Source organism: Gavia stellata, unplaced genomic scaffold, assembly GCF_030936135.1.
Source record: "Gavia stellata isolate bGavSte3 unplaced genomic scaffold, bGavSte3.hap2 HAP2_SCAFFOLD_56, whole genome shotgun sequence".
Classification (NCBI taxonomy): Eukaryota; Metazoa; Chordata; class Aves; order Gaviiformes; family Gaviidae; genus Gavia; species Gavia stellata.
Window position 1 is genome coordinate 39,727 of NW_026776552.1, and position 23,589 is coordinate 63,315.

The 23,589-nt window shown below is 40.8% G+C and overlaps 1 protein-coding gene across 1 annotated transcript; it reads left to right on the forward strand.

Annotated features, from left to right (window-relative positions):
* Window positions 1–3,825: 3,825 nt before the first annotated feature.
* On the forward strand, window positions 3,826–20,733 carry LOC132321095 (ATPase family AAA domain-containing protein 2-like; the record flags this gene model as incomplete). The annotated part of the gene is made up of 15 exons (XM_059834678.1): window positions 3,826–3,934; window positions 4,158–4,273; window positions 6,057–6,231; window positions 6,857–6,945; window positions 7,292–7,451; window positions 8,795–8,885; window positions 9,315–9,624; window positions 12,489–12,672; window positions 14,221–14,406; window positions 15,681–15,813; window positions 15,960–16,156; window positions 17,417–17,576; window positions 17,936–18,058; window positions 18,155–18,304; window positions 20,504–20,733. Coding segments are annotated over 15 exons (2,413 nt in total), but the record flags the coding sequence as incomplete, so codon positions are not given.
* Between the last annotated feature and the right edge of the window lie 2,856 nt (window positions 20,734–23,589).

The following is a 23,589-nucleotide window of genomic DNA, read 5'->3' on the forward strand; positions in this document are numbered from 1 at the left end:
TTTATACATTAATGCATTGTAGTCACCAGAACACTGAAGACCGGAGCTGATGCAAAAGCTGCACAACAAGTCCATGAAGAAAACGGGGATTTGGAGGTCCGCTGAAGCTGCAGACTTCAACAAAGTCGTTACACCATTACAAATCAATCTGTTTTGTTCGACAAACTTATAACAAAGTAAGTGGGGTTTTTTCATGATCTTACAAAGCTACTAAAATGAGCCTTACTAGCAAGCCTTTCTGCTATGGCATAATATTGGCTAGGGACTTTCTCCTTCTTTTGACAACAGAAAAAGGTATTGTTATTCCTGGCAGCAAGAGCTAAATGTATTCAGTGGTCAGGCTGAGACTTCCCTACGTGCCCTTACGTATATGGTACATCCGTGTGACAACTGCTGGGCTGCAGGTGCCTTCCATAGTAGAGTTCCAACAGGGTGGTGCAGCTTGGAACTTCTGGGTTGTTACTGGCAACCTCTGCTAACATTCCGTGGTCGTTGATCAGGTAGGGTCTCCTCCTCGTCCTCTGCCTGCACTGGTATGTCCTGCTCGCAGGAGCAGGCAGTGCCCCTGTGCCGTAAGAAGAGCCGGCGGGGAAGACGGCCGGCCTGGCTGAACAAGGAGCTTATGCTGAGGCTCGGGGAAAAAAAGAGAACTTACCACCTCTGGAAAAAGGGGCAGGCAAGTGAAGAGGAATACAAGGACCTCGTTAGGTCATGCAGGGAGGGAATTAGGAAGGCGAAAGCCCAGCTAGAGCTCAACCTGGCCACGGTCGTGAGTGACAACAAAAAAAGCTTCTATAAATACATTAACAACAAAAAGGGGGCCAAGGAGGATCTCCATCCTCTACTGGATGCGGCGGGGAACATTGTCACGAAGGATGAGGAAAAGGCTGAGGTACTTAATGCCTTCTTCGCCTCAGTCTTTAACAGCCACACCAGGTATCCTCAGGGTATCCGTCTCCCTGAGCTGGATGACAGGGATGGAGAGCAAAATAGGCTCCCCATGATCCAGGAGGAAGCAGTTAACGACCTGCTATGCCACTGGAGACTCATAAGTCTATGGGGCCTGATGGCATCCACCCAAGGGTGCTGAGGGAGCTGGCGGAGGAGCTTGCCAAGCCGCTCTCCATCATTTATCAACAGTCCTGGTCAACGGGGGAGGTCCCGGATGACTGGAGGCTTGCCAACGTGACGCCCATCTACAAGAAGGGTCGGAAGGAGGATCCGGGGAACTACAGGCCTGTCAGCCTGACCTCGGTGCCGGGGAAGGTTATGGAGAGGCTCATCTTGAGGGCGCTCACGGGACACGTGCAGAATACCCAAGGGATCAGGCCAAGCCAGCACGGGTTCATGAAAGGCAGGTCCTGCTTGACCAACCTGATCTCCTTCTATGACCAGGTGACCCGCCTAGTGGATGAGGGGAAGGCTGTTGATGTTGTCTACCTGGACTTCAGCAAAGCCTTTGACACTGTTCCCCACAGTATTCTCCTAGAGAAGCTGGCGGCCCGTGGTTTAGACAGGTACACTCTTCGCTGGGTAAAAAACTGGCTGGATGGCCGAGCCCAGAGAGTTGTAGTGAATGGGGTGAAATCCAGCTGGCGGCCGGTCACAAGCGGAGTCCCCCAGGGCTCAGTTTTGGGACCGGTCTTGTTTAATGTCTTCATTGATGATCTGGATGAGGGGATAGAGTGCTCCCTCAGCAAGTTTGCAGACGACACCAAGTTGGGAGGGAGTGTTGATCTGCTTGAGGGTAGGAAGGCTCTGCAGAGGGATCTGGACAGGCTGGATCGATGGGCTGAGGCCAACCGGATGAAGTTCAGTAAGGCCAAGTGCTGGGTTCTACACTTGGGCCACAACAACCCCAGGCAACGCTACAGGCTTGGGGATGAGTGGCTGGAAAGCTCCCCCGCAGAAAAGGACCTGGGGGTGTTGATCGACACCCGGCTGAATATGAGCCAGCAGTGTGCCCAGGTGGCCAAGAAGGCCAACGGCATCCTGGCTTGTATCAGAAATGGTGTGGCCAGCAGGAGCAGGGAGGTGATCGTGCCTCTGTACTCGGTGCTGGTGAGGCCGCACCTCGAATACTGTGTTCAGTTTTGGGCCCCTCACTACAAGAAAGACATTGAGGTGCTGGAGCATGTCCAGAGAAGGGCGACGAAGCTGGTGAGGGGTCTGGAACACAAGTCTGATGAGGAGCGGCTGAGGGAGCTGGGGTTGTTTAGCCTGGAGAAGAGGAGGCTGAGGGGAGACCTCATCGCTCTCTACAGCTACCTGAAAGGGGGTTGCAGAGAGGTGGGTGTTGGTCTCTTCTCCCAAGTGACTAATGACAGGACTAGAGGAAATGGCCTCAAGTTGCGCCAGGGGACGTTCAGGCTAGATATTAGGAAAAAGTTCTTTACCGAGAGAGTAGTGAAACATTGGAATAGGCTGCCCAGGGAGGTGGTAGAGTCACCCTCCCTGGAGGTATTCAAGGAGCGTGTGGATGTGGCATTGTGGGATGTAGCTTGATGGACATGGTGCTGTGTGGTGTTGGGTGGGTTGGTTTTTGGTGTGTTGTGCCTTGTTGTTGTTGTGTGGTGGTTGGCTTGCGTGGGTTGTTTGTGTGTGGTTTTTTTTTTTTGGTTTTTTTTTTTTTTTCAGGTTGGACTTGATGATCTTACAGGTCTTTTCCAACCGTAGTGATTCTGTGATTCTGTGATTCTGTGAATTATTGTTAATACATTGATTTGTGTAAGGTGTGGGGCTTTGTACTTCGCAGCAAAACTGTTTAACCTGTTTTTTGGAAATAGGTGCTTGTGGCTGCTTAAGACTTCCAGGTCTGAGAGCATGTGCGGGAGGATGTATTTGGAAGGTGTTTCATGTGTAAAGAATTTGGGCACAGCCAATGTTGAAATTTGCCACTGGTGTCTCTGTTTTGGGATTGCCAGTTGCAGAGAGGTCTTCATACCAGAGCATCTTTTATGTACTTGCCCTCTAAATGAATTTTCTTAGCATCAGAACTGCCTTCACTTTTAATTAACTTTTCTTCCATGCTTATGAATGTTCTTATAATGCTTGGTTGAGTTAAGATACTGAGGAAAGTTGGATAAAGCCAAAGTGAAGTAGTCCCAGTGTTTCTGCCTGTCTGTCCATGGCTTAATTCTCTTTGTGAAGCCCAAATGGACATTGTTTTCAGAAAGGTTTGCCAAGTGTAACAGCAGTGGGATGTTTTTTCCAGCATGTATAGTCATGGAAAACCAGTACAAAACTTAGATTACAGTTAAGAGAAGAACAAGCAGCCTGTTGTCTGAGGAAGGCTGTGAACTGAAAATTACTTAATGCTGTCATGCAGAACAACTTAAGTGCTATTATAAACTGCCATAATTTCTTTCTGTTGTCTTACTATGATCTTTAGAATTCTTATTTTTCTCTTGCTTAAATGGATTTTTTTTACTGTGCTCACCGAGAGGGAAAATAAACCTGAAAACAGTGTATTTTTGCAAATCTCAAATGCTTGTTCTTAAATCTATAAAAACCTTGAACATTTGATCTAATTTTTAAGTAGTGAGAGCTTGCATTTATGTATGTGCTGTGTTGACTGGTGTGGCTATTCGTAAGTGCTAAGAGTTGTTAAAGTAAACCCAGTTTAATGCCTGCAGTGACCTTTTTCCTTTATTTACTCACAGACATTAAATAGAAAACAATTTGAACACGTATTTAACTATTTAGGAAGTTTAAGCTCATTTGTAAGGTTTTCTGCATTCACTTGCCATTGTTATAAAAGCAAAAACCTTCTAGCTGCATCCTAAGTTAGAAAGCGCTTTTCTCTTTCTCCTTAATTCAAATCAGGTGTCTTCCACTAAACTTTCGGAAAGACGATTTGAAGGGAATTCACAAGGATCGAATGAAAATTGGAGCACGTCTGGCTGACGTTGATCCAATGCAAACAGATTGTTCAGTAAGTATTTTTAGTTCATTGTGTCAGTGAGATGTTTCCAGTGTTTATGAAAGCTTTCAATAACGTGCTGTCTACAGTTACCTTGGTTTACAGTTTTCTCTCAAGCAGTTTGAAAATTGCCCAGAGCATTTCCTTTGTGCTGACATACAATTTCTGATGGAACCTTATCAAGGTTGCAGCTTTCTTTAACATATAAAATGTGTTCTTTTGAATTTCTCTTTAGGTACGGTTTGATGGTGTAGGTGGTCTTTCTGACCACATTTCAGCTTTAAAAGAGATGGTCGTTTTTCCTTTGCTTTACCCAGAAGTCTTTGAGCGATTCAAAATTCAACCTCCAAGGTAACAGACATTGTTTCATAGAATCATAGAATGGTTTGGGTTGGAAGGGACCTTAAAGATCATCCAGTTCCAACCCTCTTCCATGGGCAGGGACACCTTCCACTAGAGCAGGTTGCTCAAAGCCCCATACAACCTGGCCTTGAACACTTCCAGGGTTGGGGCGTCCACAGCTTCTCTGGGCAACCTGTTCCAGTGCCTCACCACCCACATGGTGAAGAATTTCTTCCTTATAGCTGATCTCAATCCACCCTCTTTCAGTTTTAAAGCCATTACCCCTTGTCCTGTCACTACATGCCCTTGCAAAAAGTCCCTCTCCAGCTTTCCTGTAGGCCCCTTTTGGGTACTGGAAGGCTGCTCTAAGGTCTCCCCGGAGCCTTCACTTCTCCAGGCTGAACAATGCCAACTCTCTCAGCCTGTCTTCATAGGAGAGGTGCTCCAGCCCTCTGATCATCTTTGTGGCCCTCCTCTGGACTTGCGCCAACAGGTCCCTGTCCTTACGTGGGGGGCCCCAGAGCTGAACGCAGTACTCCAGGTGGGGTCTCATGAGAGTGAAGTAGAGGGGAAGAATCACCTCCCTCGACCTGCTGGTCACCCATTTTCATGAGAATATTCAACTGAGGTATCAATATGTTTCCATGCTTCAAAATTTTCAGGAGTGTTGATGGGGTTTTTTAGCAGTAGTAAAAAGTAATTTCTTAAAAATGGATAGAATCCAGAATATATGTAGGATCAAAGATGTACTGTGTGGGGAGAATATACTTTGAAAGTGTCTCGCCTTTAAAAGGCAGGGTTGGAGTGTTTTTGTTTTGAGTTCTACGTACAAGTCAACTTCATTAGTTTATAAGCAGGAAGAAGGAATTACCTACTGGTAGTCAACTGTAATTTGTTTCTTGGAAGTCCAGTTGTCTCTCCCACCGACTCTCTTTTTTTTCAAGTGCTCAAGTATCAAGTTTACAATTGATAGGACTTGCAACTAGAACCTTGCAGCGTTTGTTGTACTTAGTTATGAAATGAAATTATTAGTTAGCTTTACATATTCTTGGTCAGCAAAACTCAATCATGGTATATTGAAATACGACTTTTAATCCTTTGCTTTCAGTAACTTTAAAAGTATTACAAAGAACGACAACAAAATCTGTGTTTTGCTTCTTTATTCATTTAAATTCTTTTTGAAACAGCAGTGTATTGGCTTTTCTAGCTGATGGCTATATTTATCTGATGGCTATATTTATCTGATGGCTATATTTATATATCCCAGCTTCAGACTTCCTCCTCATTTATCATCAGCAATGGGAGACCAAGTCCACTAACTTAAAGCTTTTTACGGGAGAATTAAATGCTTTACTATCAAATCTTGCCTTTTGTGAAAACAAGAATGAATGTGCCGTGTATCATTGAAGAATGAACTGGTGATTCATAAGTTAGCCCAGTCTTAGATTCTGTGCTGAAGTTTGTTCTTGTTTGGCTCCACTGTGCTGTAACCACCCCTGTTAGTTTGTCAGCAGTTTTGGAAGTGTTGTTCTGGGACACTACGATCATTTCTCAAGGTTCTGTACATCTGCATGATCCTCTTTATTCATGTTGTTTACTGCCTTGTTGAGTTGTGTAGGAACACAAAACTTCCATCTGGTTTGACTTTTCTCACGCTTCAGCTGTTACCGCTCTCTTACACGTGAAGTGTAAGCTAGAGAGAAGAGTTGTGTGTTGTAGGGATGAGGGTTGTAATAGGTACTTTGCCATGATGTTTTTTTCTTATGTGAATCTTTGGTATTTTTAATTGCAGAGGCTGTCTCTTCTATGGCCCTCCAGGGACTGGGAAGACACTGGTTGCTCGTGCACTTGCTAATGAATGTAGCCAAGGTGACAGGAGAATAGCCTTTTTTATGAGAAAAGGTGCCGACTGCCTGAGTAAATGGGCGGGGGAATCTGAACGACAGCTTCGTTTATTGTTTGATCAGGTAAGGTGGAAACGTGCCATGTGTTCTGTCCGAGTTGTAACTGTAGTTTTCTGTGGTCAATATTTTTAAGAACTCACTCTTTTTTGGGTTTTGTTAGTTCCTTCCACTGAAACGGGATTGTCAGTGTTTCTTTTTTCAGTGGGTTTTTTAGGGGCTTGAAATCTTGAGATGTATTGGGAAAGATTAATAAAACAAATGAGAGAACCTCGCAAAGCAACACCCCCCCCCCCCCCCCCAAACAGCCACAAAAAAGGTTTCAAGAGGCAAGAGACGGTGGCTTTAGATCAGAGGGAAACAGATGCAGGCTGCAAGCATGGTCATTTAAATTCATAACAGAAGCTTGCTTCCAGAACCTGTAATTGAATTAAGTCCTGGCTCTGTTCTCGGTGGTTGCCAAATAGCTGTAAAAACTACTGGTATGATTTGTTTCCTGTCACCCAGTCTCAGTGGGTTGACATAGCTGCTGTCTTCTGTTACTCGTGCCACTTACTCCGTTAGCTCAATTAGTAGAGATCCCTGATGCTAGTTGGAAAAATCTAGCTCCAGTGACTTTCCAACCATGACGTTTCTCTCTTTAAAATTGTGCTGGTTTACTTATGTCAGTATTCCTGTGTTTTCATTCTAGGCCTACCAGATGCGACCTTCAATTATTTTCTTTGATGAGATAGATGGTCTTGCTCCTGTGCGGTCCTGTGAACAAGATGAAATCCATAGGTAGTACATTTTTTGTACCTACATAGAAGCTGCTAGATCTTTGTGAAAAGAAGACCACAACCTATTTAACTTCATGTGACACATTCATTTGTCCTGAAAACTAGTAATTCAATGCTACTAAACTTCAGATGGTTTTTAAACAATAATTGAAAACAATTCACTAAGCTTGAGAGCAGCACAAGACCTGTGTTACCTTGTCTGTTTTTTTATGTCTTAAAACGAGTCTTTCAGGAAGGAGCATCTCATCAATAAAAGCTTGTCCTTTTTGAGTGGTCATTGGAGAAGGTCATGTAAAACGTAACAAAATTTACTAAACCAGTGAATGAAAATTATATTTTTCTGTTAGCTCTATTGTATCAACACTTCTGGCACTTATGGATGGGTTAGACAGCAGAGGAGAGATTGTGGTAATTGGAGCCACCAACAGGCTGGATTCTATAGATCCTGCTTTACGAAGACCCGGACGGTTTGATCGAGAGTTCCTCTTCAGCCTGCCAAATAAAGAGGTCAGAACTTAAACTCAACCCTAATGCTAATGTGGCAAAGTCCCTCTTTGTAACAAAATCACATAACAGTGCAGTATCCCGGAGTAGTTAAAGTCGAAATCAGTGTTGTACAACTTGGACAAAAGAGGGATGTCTGGAGAGAGCTGCGTTGTGCTGTGGAGGGCAGACCTGGTACTGAATATATATGACTAAGATGATTTCAACAAGTAGGTAGTTCTAGAATTAATTTTGGTTTCACTGTGACCAGCCAAGAAAAGGGGACGCTGCTAGTCACTGAAATGTTTAAGTAAGGATCAATGTCTGAATTAGCTATAAATTACTGCTATCTCATCTGGAAAATGACAGAAATGGTGTGCACGCAAGAATGCCTTTTTGCTAACAACAACTTTTACCAAGGCTGGTGCTGGAGCAACTTAAGATTTTTCATTCCCAAAGTGGTTCATGTTTGCTTACTTATTTAATCCAATTAGGCACTTTCACCCTGAAGCACTCTTGCTCTCAGTTCTTGGTTTATGAATGGATAGTGGACGTACCTGTGTTGGACTGTTCCCAGGCTGGGTATCCTGGGCGTTACCTATAAGTATTTGGGGATCTGACATTCTTACTGGTACTCGTTAACAGCGACTTGGACAAAGATGTGAAGTACACTGCACAGGTGCAGGGCTTGGGAAGCTTCTAGTTCAATGGCAATAGCTAAGCAATGAAAAAATAGGTATATAGCAACAAAAACATATTGGGGGGACGATAGTGTGCAAAACTGGAACCCTGTTTTTGTGGTTTTTCTCTGGCTACCGCTGATATTGCTTTTTCTTTTAGTAGCACTTTTTGGAAAAAGGATAAAATGCTTATTGGAGTGAAGGCTAATAAAAGTGCACTGAGCAGTGTAGTTAACACACACATTTGCCTCCAGTTTCTATCTGCTTTCAGGAACAGGAGAGGAGGTGCCATGAAACGGATATAATACACGGTTCCCTACTGTGGAAGAATTCTAGAAATCTGCCATAATTAATCTGTGTACCAGGAAATACTTAAATGAAAGTCTTGCTAAGATCAGACACGAAGACAGGCAACATTTGACATTTTCTGGATCAATGACAGGAGTTTGAGTCATAATTATTGTTCTTTGTAGTAACTGTAGCAATTTGAAAGGTAGTGCTAGGACTGTCTTCCTTGAATGAACTGGCAGAAAACCAAATTTGATGAACTAATGAGCCTGTCATCACGAGATTTTGCTGAATTGGAGAGAAAAAGTATTTTTGTTAATGTGAGGTGGTTTTGTGTTTTGTTTTTTATTTTTAAGAGAAAACTTAGGACAAACCAAAATGCAACCATTTTGTTTCCAGGCTAGAAAAGATATTTTCAAGATTCACACACGAGACTGGACCCCTAAGCCACTGGACATGTTTCTTGAAGAGCTAGCTGAAAAATGTGTTGGTAAGTTTGAAAACAAAGTCAGTCACTGCACGTGACTGAGTCCTAAGGAATCTGAGCTTGTACCAGGCAGCACCCGAGCTCTTGTGCCTTGCTGCAGAGTGAGGCAGCTGACACGCCTTGGGAGCAAACAAAGTTAGATGCTTCTTTTCTTGTCATTTTCTTCTTGTCTCTCAGAACATTAAAGAGCTTTGGGGCATCTTCCTCAGGACTAAAGTTCTGATTAGGAGGCCGCTTCATAAGCGCAGGGTATCAGGCTGTGAGCCACGTAACAAAACTTCTCTGCAGTTCGGTAACGCTTTGGATTATCTCTTAGCCTGTTAATTTTTAGCTGCATACAAAGTCTTTCAGTGTTGCACTTTGGAAACCTTGGCCTTGACTTCTGTGTTGCTTGAGACTGACATAACATTTGATTCTTGTTTTGTTTATTAGGATACTGTGGTGCTGATATTAAATGCTTATGTGCTGAAGCTGCCCTCTGTGCTCTGCGCCGCCGCTATCCTCAAATATACAAAAGCAGTGAGAAACTGCAGTTAGATATTGCTTCTATTAAAATAACAGCGAAGGATTTTGTCATGGCTATGCAGAAGACTGTTCCAGCTTCACGGAGGGCTGTGGCTTCACCTGGGCGAGCACTATCACCTATTTCAAAACCACTGCTTGAAAACACACTAGCAAGAATTTTACAAGCCTTGCAGAGAGTATTTCCCCACGCAGAGCTTGCTCTAAAGAAGGACCAACAGCAAGGTATAACAATAGTAGCTGCTTCTTTAAACTTCTGCCAAAGCAAAAACTTCCGATTTGTGCAATCAACATACAGAAACCTCTCAGCCATAATGACAGTAGGATTTTATAATATGCACATGCACGCCTTTATTTCAGGAATATCGTGCATAGTTTTTATTCTGGATTCTAAACTGAAGTGCTGGATGGGAGCTGTGAATGACTCGCAATACATAGGAGAGAACTATGCATTCTCTCCTAGAGCACCCTGTTTCTCACAGTAGCTAATATCGTGTTTATCATTCGTAGAGATGGATTTAAGGTTTAATGTGTGAGGCACCTCTTTCAAAATAAATGTTTAAATGGGGGGAGAGGGCATTTTTACATGAATGCTTCTAATTCCTGTGAAGAATGTCGGAACCACAATACAAGTATAAGTGGTTTAAGCTAAATAGTGTTACAGCTATCGTGATTTTTAACCATCGTCTCTTAATTTGAATGTTTGTGGATCACATTGTACGCCTGCACATGAGATCAGAATGTTTCAGTAACGTATACTCTGGGGCTTGGCTTGCATATCATATGTGAGCTCACACTCCTGACTGCATCAGCCCTGACCAAGTTGTCTGTCGGTTGGTGACAGCAAATAAATTGATAAACTCGCTGCACTCCTGATTAACGGAGATCCATGAATAATTAGTTATTATCCTAATCCCTGGAGAATATCCTACCAGTATTACTCCCAGTAGAGCTGGTAGATTGTTTGCATTGGTAAAAGAGGCAGAAACCCACCAACAATATAAAAGCAGAGAGGCTAAGGGATTGGTAATTGCATCCTGTCTCCGTTGTTGGCCTTTCATGATCTCTTCCTTCGGGGATCTTTGAGGAGCCTTATTTAGAAGATGTGTTGGTCTGTATATTCTGACTCACTAGTCCTAGACAAAGGGAAGGCTATGGCCACCACGTCCGCTTAATTTCCCCACATCCAGTGGGGGAACCTGCTCCAGAAGGAAGTGGCCTTGTTGGGTTCTTCAGGTGTCTAGGAACTATAGAAGTTCCTAATCAACTTTATTCTAAGGAAGAAACCTCCTGTTGTTTTCACCAACAGAGAGAGAATACCTTATGCAAATCATGCGATGTAGGACAGCTTTGTAGAGACTTGTGCAATCTCCTTAGATCTGTGGTAGGATAAACTCTTCAGAAAATAACATTCGGCATGTGCCCTCAAATGAAGAAATACAATATAAGGGGTCTCCAGCACTGATTTAGAAGCTGTATTAATGTGAGAGCGAGATATGGACTATTCAGGAAAGTTAACAAACCTCTCTTGTCTTTCAGACAGTTTAAATCATATTTTAAGAAATTATGCGATTGACAGTGATGAGGAATCACCATCAATCTTTGAAGATAAGCCAACTCCTAAAATGCCTGGTAGACAAAAGGAAAAATTCCTCAATTTTAGCAGGTACATATTTGTCCCTTTATGTTTGCATTATTCAGATGGCCGTGTCTGTAAACAGTTTTGGTGTGAGGGGTGGTAGATGAAGAAGTAGAGGGGAGGAGTGTGGGGGGGTGATCAATATTTGCAAGAAGTAAGCGTGTAGATCCAGCTGGGTACTGAGGTTCTAATGGAGTACACTGCCATAACCCATCAAACTGAATGGCCCAGCCCTCTTTTCCTAAGTCAAAGTGGTCCACAGACTATTAGAATGTGTTGATTTAATCCATGGCATTCCTTGAAAGACTCAAGACCAAAGAAACGTGCTGCCTGTCCTTTTAGCTAAAAAAACCCTACAGATCCGTGTAGACATCTTTTGCCCTTCTAATTTCCAAGATTGTTAAACCAGCAGCGAATTATGTAGCAGAAACAGAACGGAGAAATGGTTTGTTAAAACACTGTGAGAAAAACTTAAACAATGTCTGCATTTTGTACCTTTAACCGACTAAGTTTATGTTAACTTTTTAACATTTTAATGTGGAAGTCATATAAGCTGACAGTTGAAAAAACAGATTATTGTCGTCACTGGTGGGTCAGTTATTTTTCTCACTTTCTATTGCTGCGCTGTCCAGAAAATCTTCTGACCTGCTGAGCTTGGTTAGGTCTCTAGATCTTTGACTTCAGCCAGCAAAGGTACAATAGTATTGTGGTGGAAAAAAACGAATGCTCTTCACAAATGTGTTTCATGCTAGTAAAGCAGTATTACTAGGAAATTAATAGACAATTCAAAGATGAAACATTAGAATGACTGAATAAAATAAATATACATCTTAATACATATTGAGTGTACTGCTGTAATTTAACCAGTCCATTTGTGTACTTCTTCAGATACAGCTAATATGTTTCAGTGCCCACGTTAATTTTTTTCTAGAAATGTTGTTCTACTCCTTCCTTCCCACTATCTCCAGTAACTATGGCCAAATTTCAGCTAAACTAGACAGATGTAGAGATCTCACAGCTACTTAAACTCAAGACCTACTGAAAATCAGTGTCTACGGGCAGTGAGGAGATCCAGATTGGCATGTGCTGAGAGATAGAGTAGTTATTCTCCCCCATATCGGGTTACTGATGAGTTGTCACACGTGTATTTAGCTGGACAGTCCCCCTGTATGATTTAAGAGCCGTTACTTAACCCAGCCAAGGAACAGCAGACATGCTGGGGATTGGCAGGATTTCTTAAGGGAGGTATGGTACAAGTTTTTTAAAAAGAAAATGGGCTTTGACAGTGTTCCTGATCACAGACCAGCTTATTATTTGCTGGAACATGGAGAGTATTTACCGAAAGGGAAAAAAAAAAGAAAGAAAGGTGTATAGGAAAAAAACTTATCATCTGTGTGCCTATTCATCACCTCATTTTTAAACTTGTTTTCTTCTTCATGTTCTAGAAATGCTTATTACCAGCCAACATCTTGCAGGCCACGGTTCTTACTAGTTGGAGAGCCAGGATACGGGCAAGCTTCTCATTTGGCACCTGCAGTAATACATGCCCTGGAAAAGTTTCCAGTCTATACACTAGACCTATCTGTTCTGTTTGTTAGCATGACATCATCGGAAGAAACATGTGCACAGGTACCTTTTTTTCTCTTTAATCTCATAGGATTCATGAACTGTATATAAACTAGTAAAGTAAGCAAAATTCATTGTTAATGGAGGTGGCCTGGTTTGAATGTGCTGTTAGGTTTACTTCTGTCTGAAAAGCCACTTTTCTGCTAGATCAAATGATACCAAATGAGGATGTTACATGTGGCCCTATCTTTCATTCCAAAGGAATGGAAAGTGAGGATGTTGCTAGCAGCTTGGGAAGCTGGGAGGTGCTGCTAATAAACCCCTCTTTATAGCAAGAAGTCCTCCCCATCTCGGTAGGATCCAGAAAGTTGTTTTCATTGCTGCTTAAGAATCTGTGCTCCCAGTAGATGGCTCTGCAGCAGCCTGACTGCCTGTCATGCACTTTTTGTAACCTTCATTTTCATTATATTTGTAAGGCAATCAAGCTTTTGGGGAAAAGAAGTGTTTCTTTTCTTATATATACATATACAGCTTGTACTGCTGCAGTATATGCAGTAAAAGCGTTAAAATTCATGGAACACTTACGTTTGTTTTTCTTATACTAGAAATTAAATATAAGCAGATTTAGTGCTGTTTTCCTTTTTACTTTTAGGCAGGAAATCCCTTTCATTGTTTGACATCACTGTATTAAAATATTTTCACCTTTAGTAGCAGCATTTGAGAGCTCTACAAGTAAGGATGGACATGTTACATGACTGGAGACTCATTTGTCACATAAGAGGAACAATTCCTTTTGTGTTATGTGATGGTTGCACCTGCAGTCATATAACTAGCATGTCTAGTCACTGCCCGGATATACCACGTGCACTTCCCGTCTTGTGACAGGAACTCCCTGAATATTGATAATCTGAAAGGGTGCACGGAGAAATTTGTCATGTGAAAGGACTGTTGCCGCTTCCCTCATGTGGTAGATGCATGTCCTCTTCTGTGATCGAGGTACCATCTGTAGGCAATGGCTTGTGGTCTTCCGAAGCACGTAATCTGGTCTGATTGATAATGAGAGGCTGTGAGTGATTTAGCTATTCAGGCAGCTATTCAGACTGGTCACCTCTTATAAAATGTACGTGAAGTTATGAATTGTAACCAGGCTTCTTTCACAGTGTCAGCCCTCATCTTTTCACATAGGTCTTTGCTTGTTCAAACTGTGCTTCAGAGTGACTTGGATATGTGCGCACTCTGAATTGAAAATGGTGCAGTCGGAGTCGTGTAGTGATTTACCCAGGCTAATACATCTTGCTCAAGGGTTAGTCTTGTTTTTTCAGGCACACCACCACAGCAGCTGAGTTGTAAGGCTCTTTAGGCATTACCTTACACCTAAGTAGTTTTGAAATCAGGCAGAGATTCAGGTCAGTTTCTGTCTGTGTAGCAATGTCCATATTTGAGTAAAGTGAAAATTTTACCTTATTGTTAAGGAGTTGTTCTTTTGTTGGATTGTTTTGATGTTTTGGCTGCATGTGCTCCTATTTCATAAGATAGTTTGACTGACACGTAGTTATTTATTAGCCTGTTCTACATGGTTTAGTTTTCTTATCCAAGCTTTCATTTTACCAGTTGATGCGAGAAGCACAAAGAACAGCACCAAGTATCATTTATATTCCACATATCCATTTGTGGTGGGAGGCTGCTGGAGCTACATTGAGAGCTACTTTTACAACACTACTGCAGAACATTCCAGCATTTGCTCCAGTTTTGCTGCTTGCAACATCTGATGTGTGTCATGCAGATCTCCCAGAAGAGGTATTTCTGTTGATACTTTTCTTACTTTTTTTAGTCAGTTTTTTGTTAATTTATAAATCCTTTAAACATTGGAGTACTGTGCACTCTTAAGCAAATTCATACTGTTATTACTCAGGTACCCTAACCAGGTCTCTTAAAATTTGCTTAGACAAAACAATGCTTGAAAGCATTTGCCTAAAGTGTTTTCTGAGTAAAGAGCTTGACTTTGACCCAACTTTTTCCCCCTTCTCACACACTCATGCTCATTAGACAGACATAAACATTTACTTCAGACAATAATTCCAGTGACTTCAAGATTGTTAGGTATGTACTTAGTCAAGAATATATGGTGCTTGAAATATACATGGGAAAAAGATACTTTTACTGAAAAGTGAAAGATAAGTTTTACAGAGAAAGTACGATGGTCACACTCTTAATGATGGAATGTAATTTCAAATTTAAATTCTTTATTAAAAATTTCAATTTCTTTCTTCATATCGGTGAAAGCTTTACAAATCAGAAAGCTAAGTTCCAACTTCTGTTTAAGTAACTTGGAAATCTATTTTTAGTTGTATTTCTTAACAAAATTCAGTAAGAGTATGTGCTTAGCTTTCTACGTATCTGAGAGTGTGCATTAAAGGAAGGTGTTCAAAATGTGAATATGCTGCTCTGATTATTTTGTCTCATTTACTGGGGGGGAGAGAGGGGGTTGCCTAGATGTGTTTATCATCAAATGCTTTGAAAGGGCTTAACTTTCTACAGAAATTCTTCTACGGTTAATAAATTCTTTCTAAAATAAGTATTGAAATTCCTTCCATACTTTCTGGTAGTAGAGATTGAAAAATGGAGTAAAACTTGGAAGTGTGCAGCTTTAGACACCTCATTTAAATTAATTTAAAAAAAAACCACAGCACCTTACCAAAAAAGCCCACACTTGTCTCCTGAATCCTGCCTGTTCCTTCTATAGCTGCCATAAAGATTCAAACTAAAGGACAGCAAGGCAGGTAAATACATAATAAGCAGTCTAGGAGGTGCTGAATGTCAGCACTTTATCAGTGTGTCATAGGGTCCCTTCATTGAGCTTTAACTCTAGAAGTGCTCCTTAGAGAAGATACTTTAATTTGCCATGCTAACCTATGAAAATCCAGCCTTTTAAGGCCAAGAAGATACCTTTTCACAGTTTGTCTTATCAAGGTGATTATTCGGTTTAATTTGGAAAGGCACTCATCTTTTTGGAACAGAACATGAATTTGTGTGACCTTACATCTGAAATATCTTTTCTCCTCATGCTTTAGATAAAAGAATTGTTTATTAATGATGATGAAGTGTTCAAAATCCAGTTGCCTAATGAGGAAGAAAGAAGAACATTTTTTGAGGACTTAATTGTAAATCAAACTGCTAAACCTCCTGCATCAAAAACTAAGACAGGTGAGGATATTCTACATAGAAAACTTTGCTAACTGTAAGTTAACAGTTCTACAGCATTTGCTTTGGTGGTAATTTTCTATCAATAATTTTTCATAGGCTTGTATTTGAGTACCGTAAATTGACTAAAAGTTTCTGATTCTTTTAAGCTTGGCAGACATTGGAAGTACTGCCTGTAGCACCACCGCCTAAGCCTCCACAGCTGACAGAGGAAGAAATAAGAGAGCTGGAGGAGCAGGAGGAGGATATATTGCGTGAACTTAGGATTTTCTTAAGGGATGTGACTCGTAGACTTGCCGGTGACAGACGTTTCAGAGCATTTACAAAGCCTGTCGACCCAGAGGAGGTAAATTAGTGTTGATCTGTAATACCATTTTATCTGCGTGTATTCATAATTTCTGCGTGTTTATATTTCTCAGAGTTTGTGTGCTCTTTATAGGAAGGTTTGTCTTTGTTTTTAGGACCGTACTATTCTGATTTTTCAAGAAGCAGGAAGTTTGCTTTTACTTTTGCTGACTCCTTGAGGCCCTCAAATGTCTGTTATTTGAGTTTCACTGAAAGCCCCGGGTTCCTTCTGCAATGCCTTCAGAACTTTAGAATATTTCAGTTGGAAGGGACCTATAACGACCATCTAGAGCGACTGCCAGTTAGACCGACTGCCAACACAGTTCACTCATGAAAAGGCTTTGACATGTAGGCATGTTACAGCACTGAAAAGCAGAGAGATCTCTTTCTTTATAATTATAAACAGTATCTATAGGACTGTTTTAATAAAGCCTAAAGCTCTTTAATTGACTGTCAGTAGTTTCTGTGAGAACAGGAGTAAGAACAGCAGTTTTTAAAATAAATTCTAAGATTCTATTCTCTGTTTCGTCTGGGGCTCCTCCGTATAAGATCAACCATAAGGGCTGTGTGGTTTCTTCTTCCTCCCATATGCTTTCTTTTTTTTTTCTCATGTAATGTATTGAATAAGTCTAAGCCAGGGGCATATACTTTGAAGTCAGCTGTCGTTTTAATAGAGCTTTGCATTTCAGCAAAGTCCTGTTCCCCTAAACATCCACTGACTTGTCTTTCCCTTTACTTCTAGTTTCTGAGATGTAAATAACCTAAACAAACCTAGATGTCCTCATCTCTACTAGTCATTAGGCTCCTTTTATGGTCTGAGTAAAGAAATCGGCACCTCTTGGTCCAGTTATCTCATGCAAAAGTAGATGCCTAGGACAGATACTTCAAAGGTGCATTCCTGCACCTTTTTCTTCCCGCCAACAACAAAGAGAATCTCGGGTGACTCTACTGAGAAAGCTTTCTTTGCTGTGATTTTCTGAAGCAAAGTGAAATGAATCCCACTCTGGGTGTCTCCTCCCTTCTCTGCCCCACACGTGCTTCTGACCTCCCTGCTTCTTGTTTTTCCCTCTTCTGGTCTGTCTCTTCAAAGCCAGTTGAAATAGCCCTTCTATTTTCAAGCAACTAACTGGTTAATTTCCATATCTTTGGATGTGTCATAAATATTTGGGGTTTTGAAGAAGTCCTTTATTTTACGTTATTAAAATAATTAATGTTGGTAGATACTGTGTTAAATCTCTGAACACGCATATTTCATTTGTAGGTACCTGATTATGACGCAGTCATTAAACAGCCCATGGACCTTTCGGCAGTTCTCTCGAAGATTGACTTGCACCAGTACCTAACTGCAGGAGATTTTCTAAAAGACATCGATCTAATCTGCAGCAATGCTTTACAGTACAACCCAGATAAAGACCCTGGAGGTAAGAATGTGTTTTGATCCCTAATTTGGAAAAATTAAAAATGTATAAATTGATAAACGTCGTCTGTGGACAGTAGACTTGGGATTAGATCATTTTAAACATCCACAGAGAGCATTTCTTGCCAGGTTGTAAATGTTGGAGCATTAAACTACTTGGACAAGAAATTGTGATAGAAGTGTTGATCAGTAACTAGTGCTTTTGCTTTAATGATTAACTTTTATGTTGTTATGCTGAAAATATTCACTGAGATAACCCTTCAGAACCTATCTATGAAAAGAGCAAAATCTTTTGATAAGTAATCAAAAGAAAGGATTTCATCGGCTGGTAGAAAAGACTCAGTTCTGACTGTAAAATTTCAGATCGTCTCATTAGGCACAGAGCTTGTGCTTTGAGAGATACTGCATATGCCATCGTGAGAGAGGAAATGGATGAAGATTTTGAACAACGCTGTGAAGAAATTCAAGAATCTCGCAAGAAAAGAGGTATGCTTTTTGACGCTAATGATTTCAAGACTTGTCTCGGTATTTGTAACCAACAATGCAAGACACAATTCTTTGCTATCTGTTCTTTATTGCAAGGTTGTAGCTCTTCAAAGTATGCTCCACCTTACTACCGTGTAATGCCAAAGCAGAACTATGTTCCTGGCTGTGAGAAAACAGACCCAAAGTGTAACGAAAAGATGAAGATGCCAGCAGCGCCTGTAGATTCCAGTACACCGTGCTCTGAAGGCAAGTTGCATTTTATTCAGACTTTCTTGGAGAAGGTGCTAAAGTCACTGATACCTTCTCTGGTTTTGTGACATAACAGGTTTCTGTGATGCCTGGTTCTTCGTGCCGGAGGCGTTCAGTGTTTTTAATTTGCTTCAAAACGTGAGATAAATCCAGAGGTCATTCATTCGATAGAGTTATGAAGTTCAAGTACATTGGATGGTTTACATTGTAAGACACTGGACTTGATGACCCAACTGATGTTTAACGGCTCCTAAATTGCTCTCTCTTGAAGTCAAAAATGTTGTACATGGCAGTTTCTGAATACTCAACTAGCTTTTAGTTATGAGAAACAGTATTTTTCCCTTCCCTGCCCTCAAATGCTAAAATCTATGCCACCTCTTAGTGTGATTTCCAACTGAAGGGGGAAAGGGCAGAAAAATAGGGGAGCAATAATAATAGATATGTAAAGGAAAGACAATTATTTCCTTACTTTTCCTGTGAAAAGGACATGAAAGAACAAAGGGACTTGGGTCTCTTTTGGCTAAAACGCATGACATGGTGTGAACTTTCCTGGTCTCCATAACAGGACTAGGAATTTTGCCATTGACTTCACCCATACGCTTTGTGCAGTACTCCATCGATACAAAGAACGGTGGGTTTTTCTGGAAGGCAAAAATGCTAAGTTTGTTTTAAACAAGGTTAACAGAAAGCGCGTGAGGTGTAAGTCTTCACAGGCAAATTTTTCTCCAGCAAATATTCCCTTAAAATTGTCTCTTTAACTCTGCCCAACATGTGTTTAGCTTCTGAAGTTTACAGCTTTATAACCGATTTGAAGAAGGGCTCATCTCCAAATGCTTTTCTGTTCATCTATATTAGTTCACGTAGTAAGACAGTAAGCAACTTCACCTAATAACTTTGCTTTCTGGTAATACTTCCTATCTAAAGTAAGAATTTTCTGCTCATAAAATCTTGAATCTGATGGTTTTGTGAGTGAAATTCTGTAGCTGGCTTTTTAAAATCTAATAGCAAATTGACCTCATTAACTTGCAACTCTTTCTGTAGACTTATGTAGGGAGACAGACAATGTTACCTGAGCTCCTTTGATAATTTTCCTTGTAAGTCAAGTAAGATGAGGATGCTGGATTTTGAAGGAAGAACTGTTCTGGTAATGTTTTGGCTTACTTTTGCTGATATCTCTTTGTAGAGATGTCAAAAAGGAAACGCAGAAAGAACAAAGCGTCTTCAAGTATCGCAGCAAAGAGGAGGAAATTTTAGTTCAATAAAGAGAATAAAGTTCCAGAAGACCAAAATGAAGTAGAGAGTGCGGAAGAGTCTCCAGAAGAACATGTTTCTAACATGGATTGCACGGAAGTTGAGTCCACACAGGATTCTTCTATGGAAGAAAATGGAAGCGTACTTCAAGAACGACAGAAGAATGGGAATGAAAATAAATCTGGGTCAGAAAACGAAAGAGAGAGGGTTCTTCTTGTGGCTAAATCTGCTTCTGAAAAGAAGAGTGTCATGCTTTCTGAACATTCAGACCTAAGAGAGGACAGTGAAATGCCAGATTGCCAAATAGCAGAAAGTTCTGAAGACGGAGATTCAAATGGTAAGTGAAAGGTCAAACAGGTCCTTTAGCTCCTTTTTCTTCCTGAGGAGGATTACACTATTTATTAGGTTTTAGCCTTCTTTAATTCCATTCTGCTGTTTCTGTTGCATCTCTCTAAAATCAGCACACAGTGTTTCTTGCATAATGGTGCTGCCCCTCTAGTTATAGTAGCCAAACTCATGTTTTTCTGCAGCTGCTGTTCTTTTGATTCTGAAGTTTGTTTTTCCAAATGGTACCTAATCGAAAACAGTCATTGACTTTCTTTTATTGTATGAGTATTGTTCCACTAAGGAGCAGCGTAAGTTAAAAAGCTGTACTTCAAGCAATGTGGACCCAGAGTCACATGTGGAAAAGAAGACTTCTGTCCTAATGTTTGCAATGCAGGATGTGTTTCCTAACCTAAATTACTTTGGAGTTTTACTGTGCAGTCCTGTAATGGCAACGTGACTCTATTTTTTTTCCTGTTTTTGCCCTCCCTTTTTCTCTAGTGCTTTTCTGTGTGCCTGAATTTCTAATTTTTATGGAGCACTGGCTTTTGCCAGGAAGAAAGTAAAAGTCAAGCATTTCTCAGTGAAAAAATGGTAATGGGTCTGTCTCTGTCATTGCAGAGAGAGACTGTATTCCAGGCACAGGACACTTCACTGATACTGTATTCCCGATAAACAGGCCGGTGGCCGCCGGCGTCTCCTCGCCCTTGGGCCAGGCGAGGTGCCGGCGCGCAGCGGTTGCGCAGGTTGGGAGTTCTCGGGTGGCAGGGATGCCCTCACAGCCCACTCCTTCGCCGCCAAACTTCGGCTCCGCGCTAGACCGTCCCGCCACGCACCCAGACGGCTTTTAAAGACAGCGTCGTCTCTAGCCCCGTGAAGGGTTTTTCTCTGACGCCAGCCCCGAGTTTCTCTCAGGCGCCCTGAGCTGTCGCTGAGGGAGGACATGGCCGCAGGGTCCAGAGCCCCAAACCAGGGGCGAGTGAGCACAAAGTGACGGCTCTGAGGGAAAAACCCCACACCACACCACACCCCCCCCTTTTTCTTTGTTTAGTTACAGAACTTGGAGAATGGGGACCTTTTCCTTTAGTACATAACCTAGCTATTGAGGCAATATTTAGTTTTGACTCCTGCTGCCTACTTGTCAAAAATGTTGCGTTTCTACATACTATTTCTTTGATCGCTGCTTGCCATTTTGGTTCAGACACTAGAATACGACTGTTTCCCTGAGGAAGAAAAATAAAGGTGTGCCTTGTGGGAACCGTTAACAGTTGGTCATGGAAGCTCAAGATACACAGAGCTACAATTTTTTTAAAAACTGTATAGGTACAGTATCCTGTCCAGACTACTGCCAGAAAAGAGTTTGGTCAAAGCTCTGAAAAGCAAAAGATTTGATCGCAGGAATGTTTCTGGTTCCTCGTTTCCACACTGTCACTCCTGTTCAGTTTTTCAAACAGTCATCTTGGGGAACGTGGTCAGCAAACCACCCCCACAGTCCCATCGAAAATGGCTGTCAGCAGTCAAGGTGGAGATCAAGTTGAGGAAAAATTACGTTAATTCCTTTATTACCTTTCCAATGTAATACATTACATTAAAATGTAAATTTTCAATATAATTTTTCATCCTCCTGTGCTTGCCTTGGCCACATAACCAATACACCTAGAGTGGGGTGTAGCTAGCTACACCTAGCTCATGTACAGTTCTTATTTTAAAGTCTTAAGGCTCATGCTGTTTTTCAAGTGTAAGATTGTTAATGATCAAAATTATTCTGTGCTTAAAATAGAGCAGACAAAACCCCCCAAAAAGGTGATTCATTTTTTATTAACACCCATCCAAACAATACAGATAAAAGAAAAATTCTGCATAGTACACAGATGTTGGCACAAACACACTAGAAAGAAACAAACAAAGGAAACTAAAACATGCGTAAGAAACTAAGCATGGAGGGATTGCACAGTTAGGCATTCAGTGTCACCAGACGTTGTGTGTGTGAGGTGACATAACAGCAATGTATCATGCCACATACTTTATCACAGCTGATATAAACTTTTATTCTCATAAACTTACACTTTGCCTATCCTCAATTTTTTAAAAAATAGCTGTCAAATTAACAGAGACATTTTCTCTGCTGGTTTGAAGAGGCATACATCTTCAAAACGGGGTACTGCTTTGCTTTTACTTAAACATACTTATCACTAACAATATATTCACTTTTATGTAATAAACAGATGTAATTCTCCCCAGGTAACTAGAACACTATTTACAGTTTAATTCAACTACAAGCCACCTGACCTGTAACTAACAATTTATATTAAAATGCAATTCTCTGGTATCAAGAAGATTGTCATTATTAGAAGCAAGACTCAACTTTACCTTAGAAAGTTACAGTAGTACATCTTGCTTTGTTTCAAGTTAGGTTTTTTTGACAGGCAAACATATGCCATAGCAAAAGTTCTTATGTTTGTGGAAAGAGCGTTTCTCCCACATACTTTCTTTAGGTTGTTAATTCTATGAAAGCCACTTGAGGTGCCATCAGGTAATTAAAAAAAATTACCTCTGAACTGCATTAAGAGGTTTCTAAAGGATTTACTTTTCATATACCAAAATGAGATTTGGTTTAAGACCTTTATGTAATATGCAATTGACTATACAGCACCACAAGCTACTTCAGAAAAATGTATTCCCACAAGCTGGAAAACGATGGTAAAAGTGTATCAAGTTTTCAATTGTTTTCTTTTAAAGAGAGGTCCTGATATTATCTGGGAGATGTTCGTATCTGCAGCATTCCAAAGGCAATCACAGCAGTATGTCACATAAAAATATGTATATAGGAGACAAATATGAAATAAAACCAGTTGAAGGACTTTATTTCAGCTTTCTTAAATTTTAAGGTATATTTGTTTCATGTATGTATAAATATATATGTAGAAGTAATCTTTATTGAATTATGCACAGGTAACAGCATGCAATGAAAAGAAAACATTAGAGTAGAAGTCGAGTACGCTGAAATCAAGTATCACTGAGCATAACTGAAGGCTGTAATTTCTTTCTTCATTTCCTAATAAGAAAAAAAGACAAACTAGCAGTCAGCATAAATATAAGTTTAAGAACCCTGTTTATTTCTTCATAAAAAGAATGAAGAATCTGTACATACATACAATTGTCAGTAATATTTAGCAAATACATGTGCTACCACCACCACAACGTCTTTCTATACCCACTAGCTTCAAACGCATCCTTATGCATCCAAAACAGAGAGTAGGCTAGAGAGACTGTATGGCTCTGTATCAAGAGACTACGGATCTGTATCAACAGTGGTTTCAACAATTAGAAAGAGGAGACAGTTCCTGAAAAGCCACAACTAAAAGCTGGAAATGTTGTTTTCTGCACTCTGAATAATGACTTGTCGAAGTCTCTCTCTTTATACAGTAGAGCTTGCTCCTGACTGACCTACACAGTCACTCTGAATAGGAGATTTTTTTTTTTGTTAAAGCTAAAGGTAGAAGTAGAAAACAAAGAAATCAAGTCCCTTTTAATTTAAGCATTAAAAGTTAAGTCACAAAAGCTCACAAGCCCTGAGATAACAAATAAATCCCTTCTCATGCTAAAACACATCGTTATCCTAGATGAGAGAAGGGCGCATTTTTCAGGAATGGCCTCCCCGAAGCCAAATAATCCTCACTGTTGCACAATGGGAACAGAGCATCTGT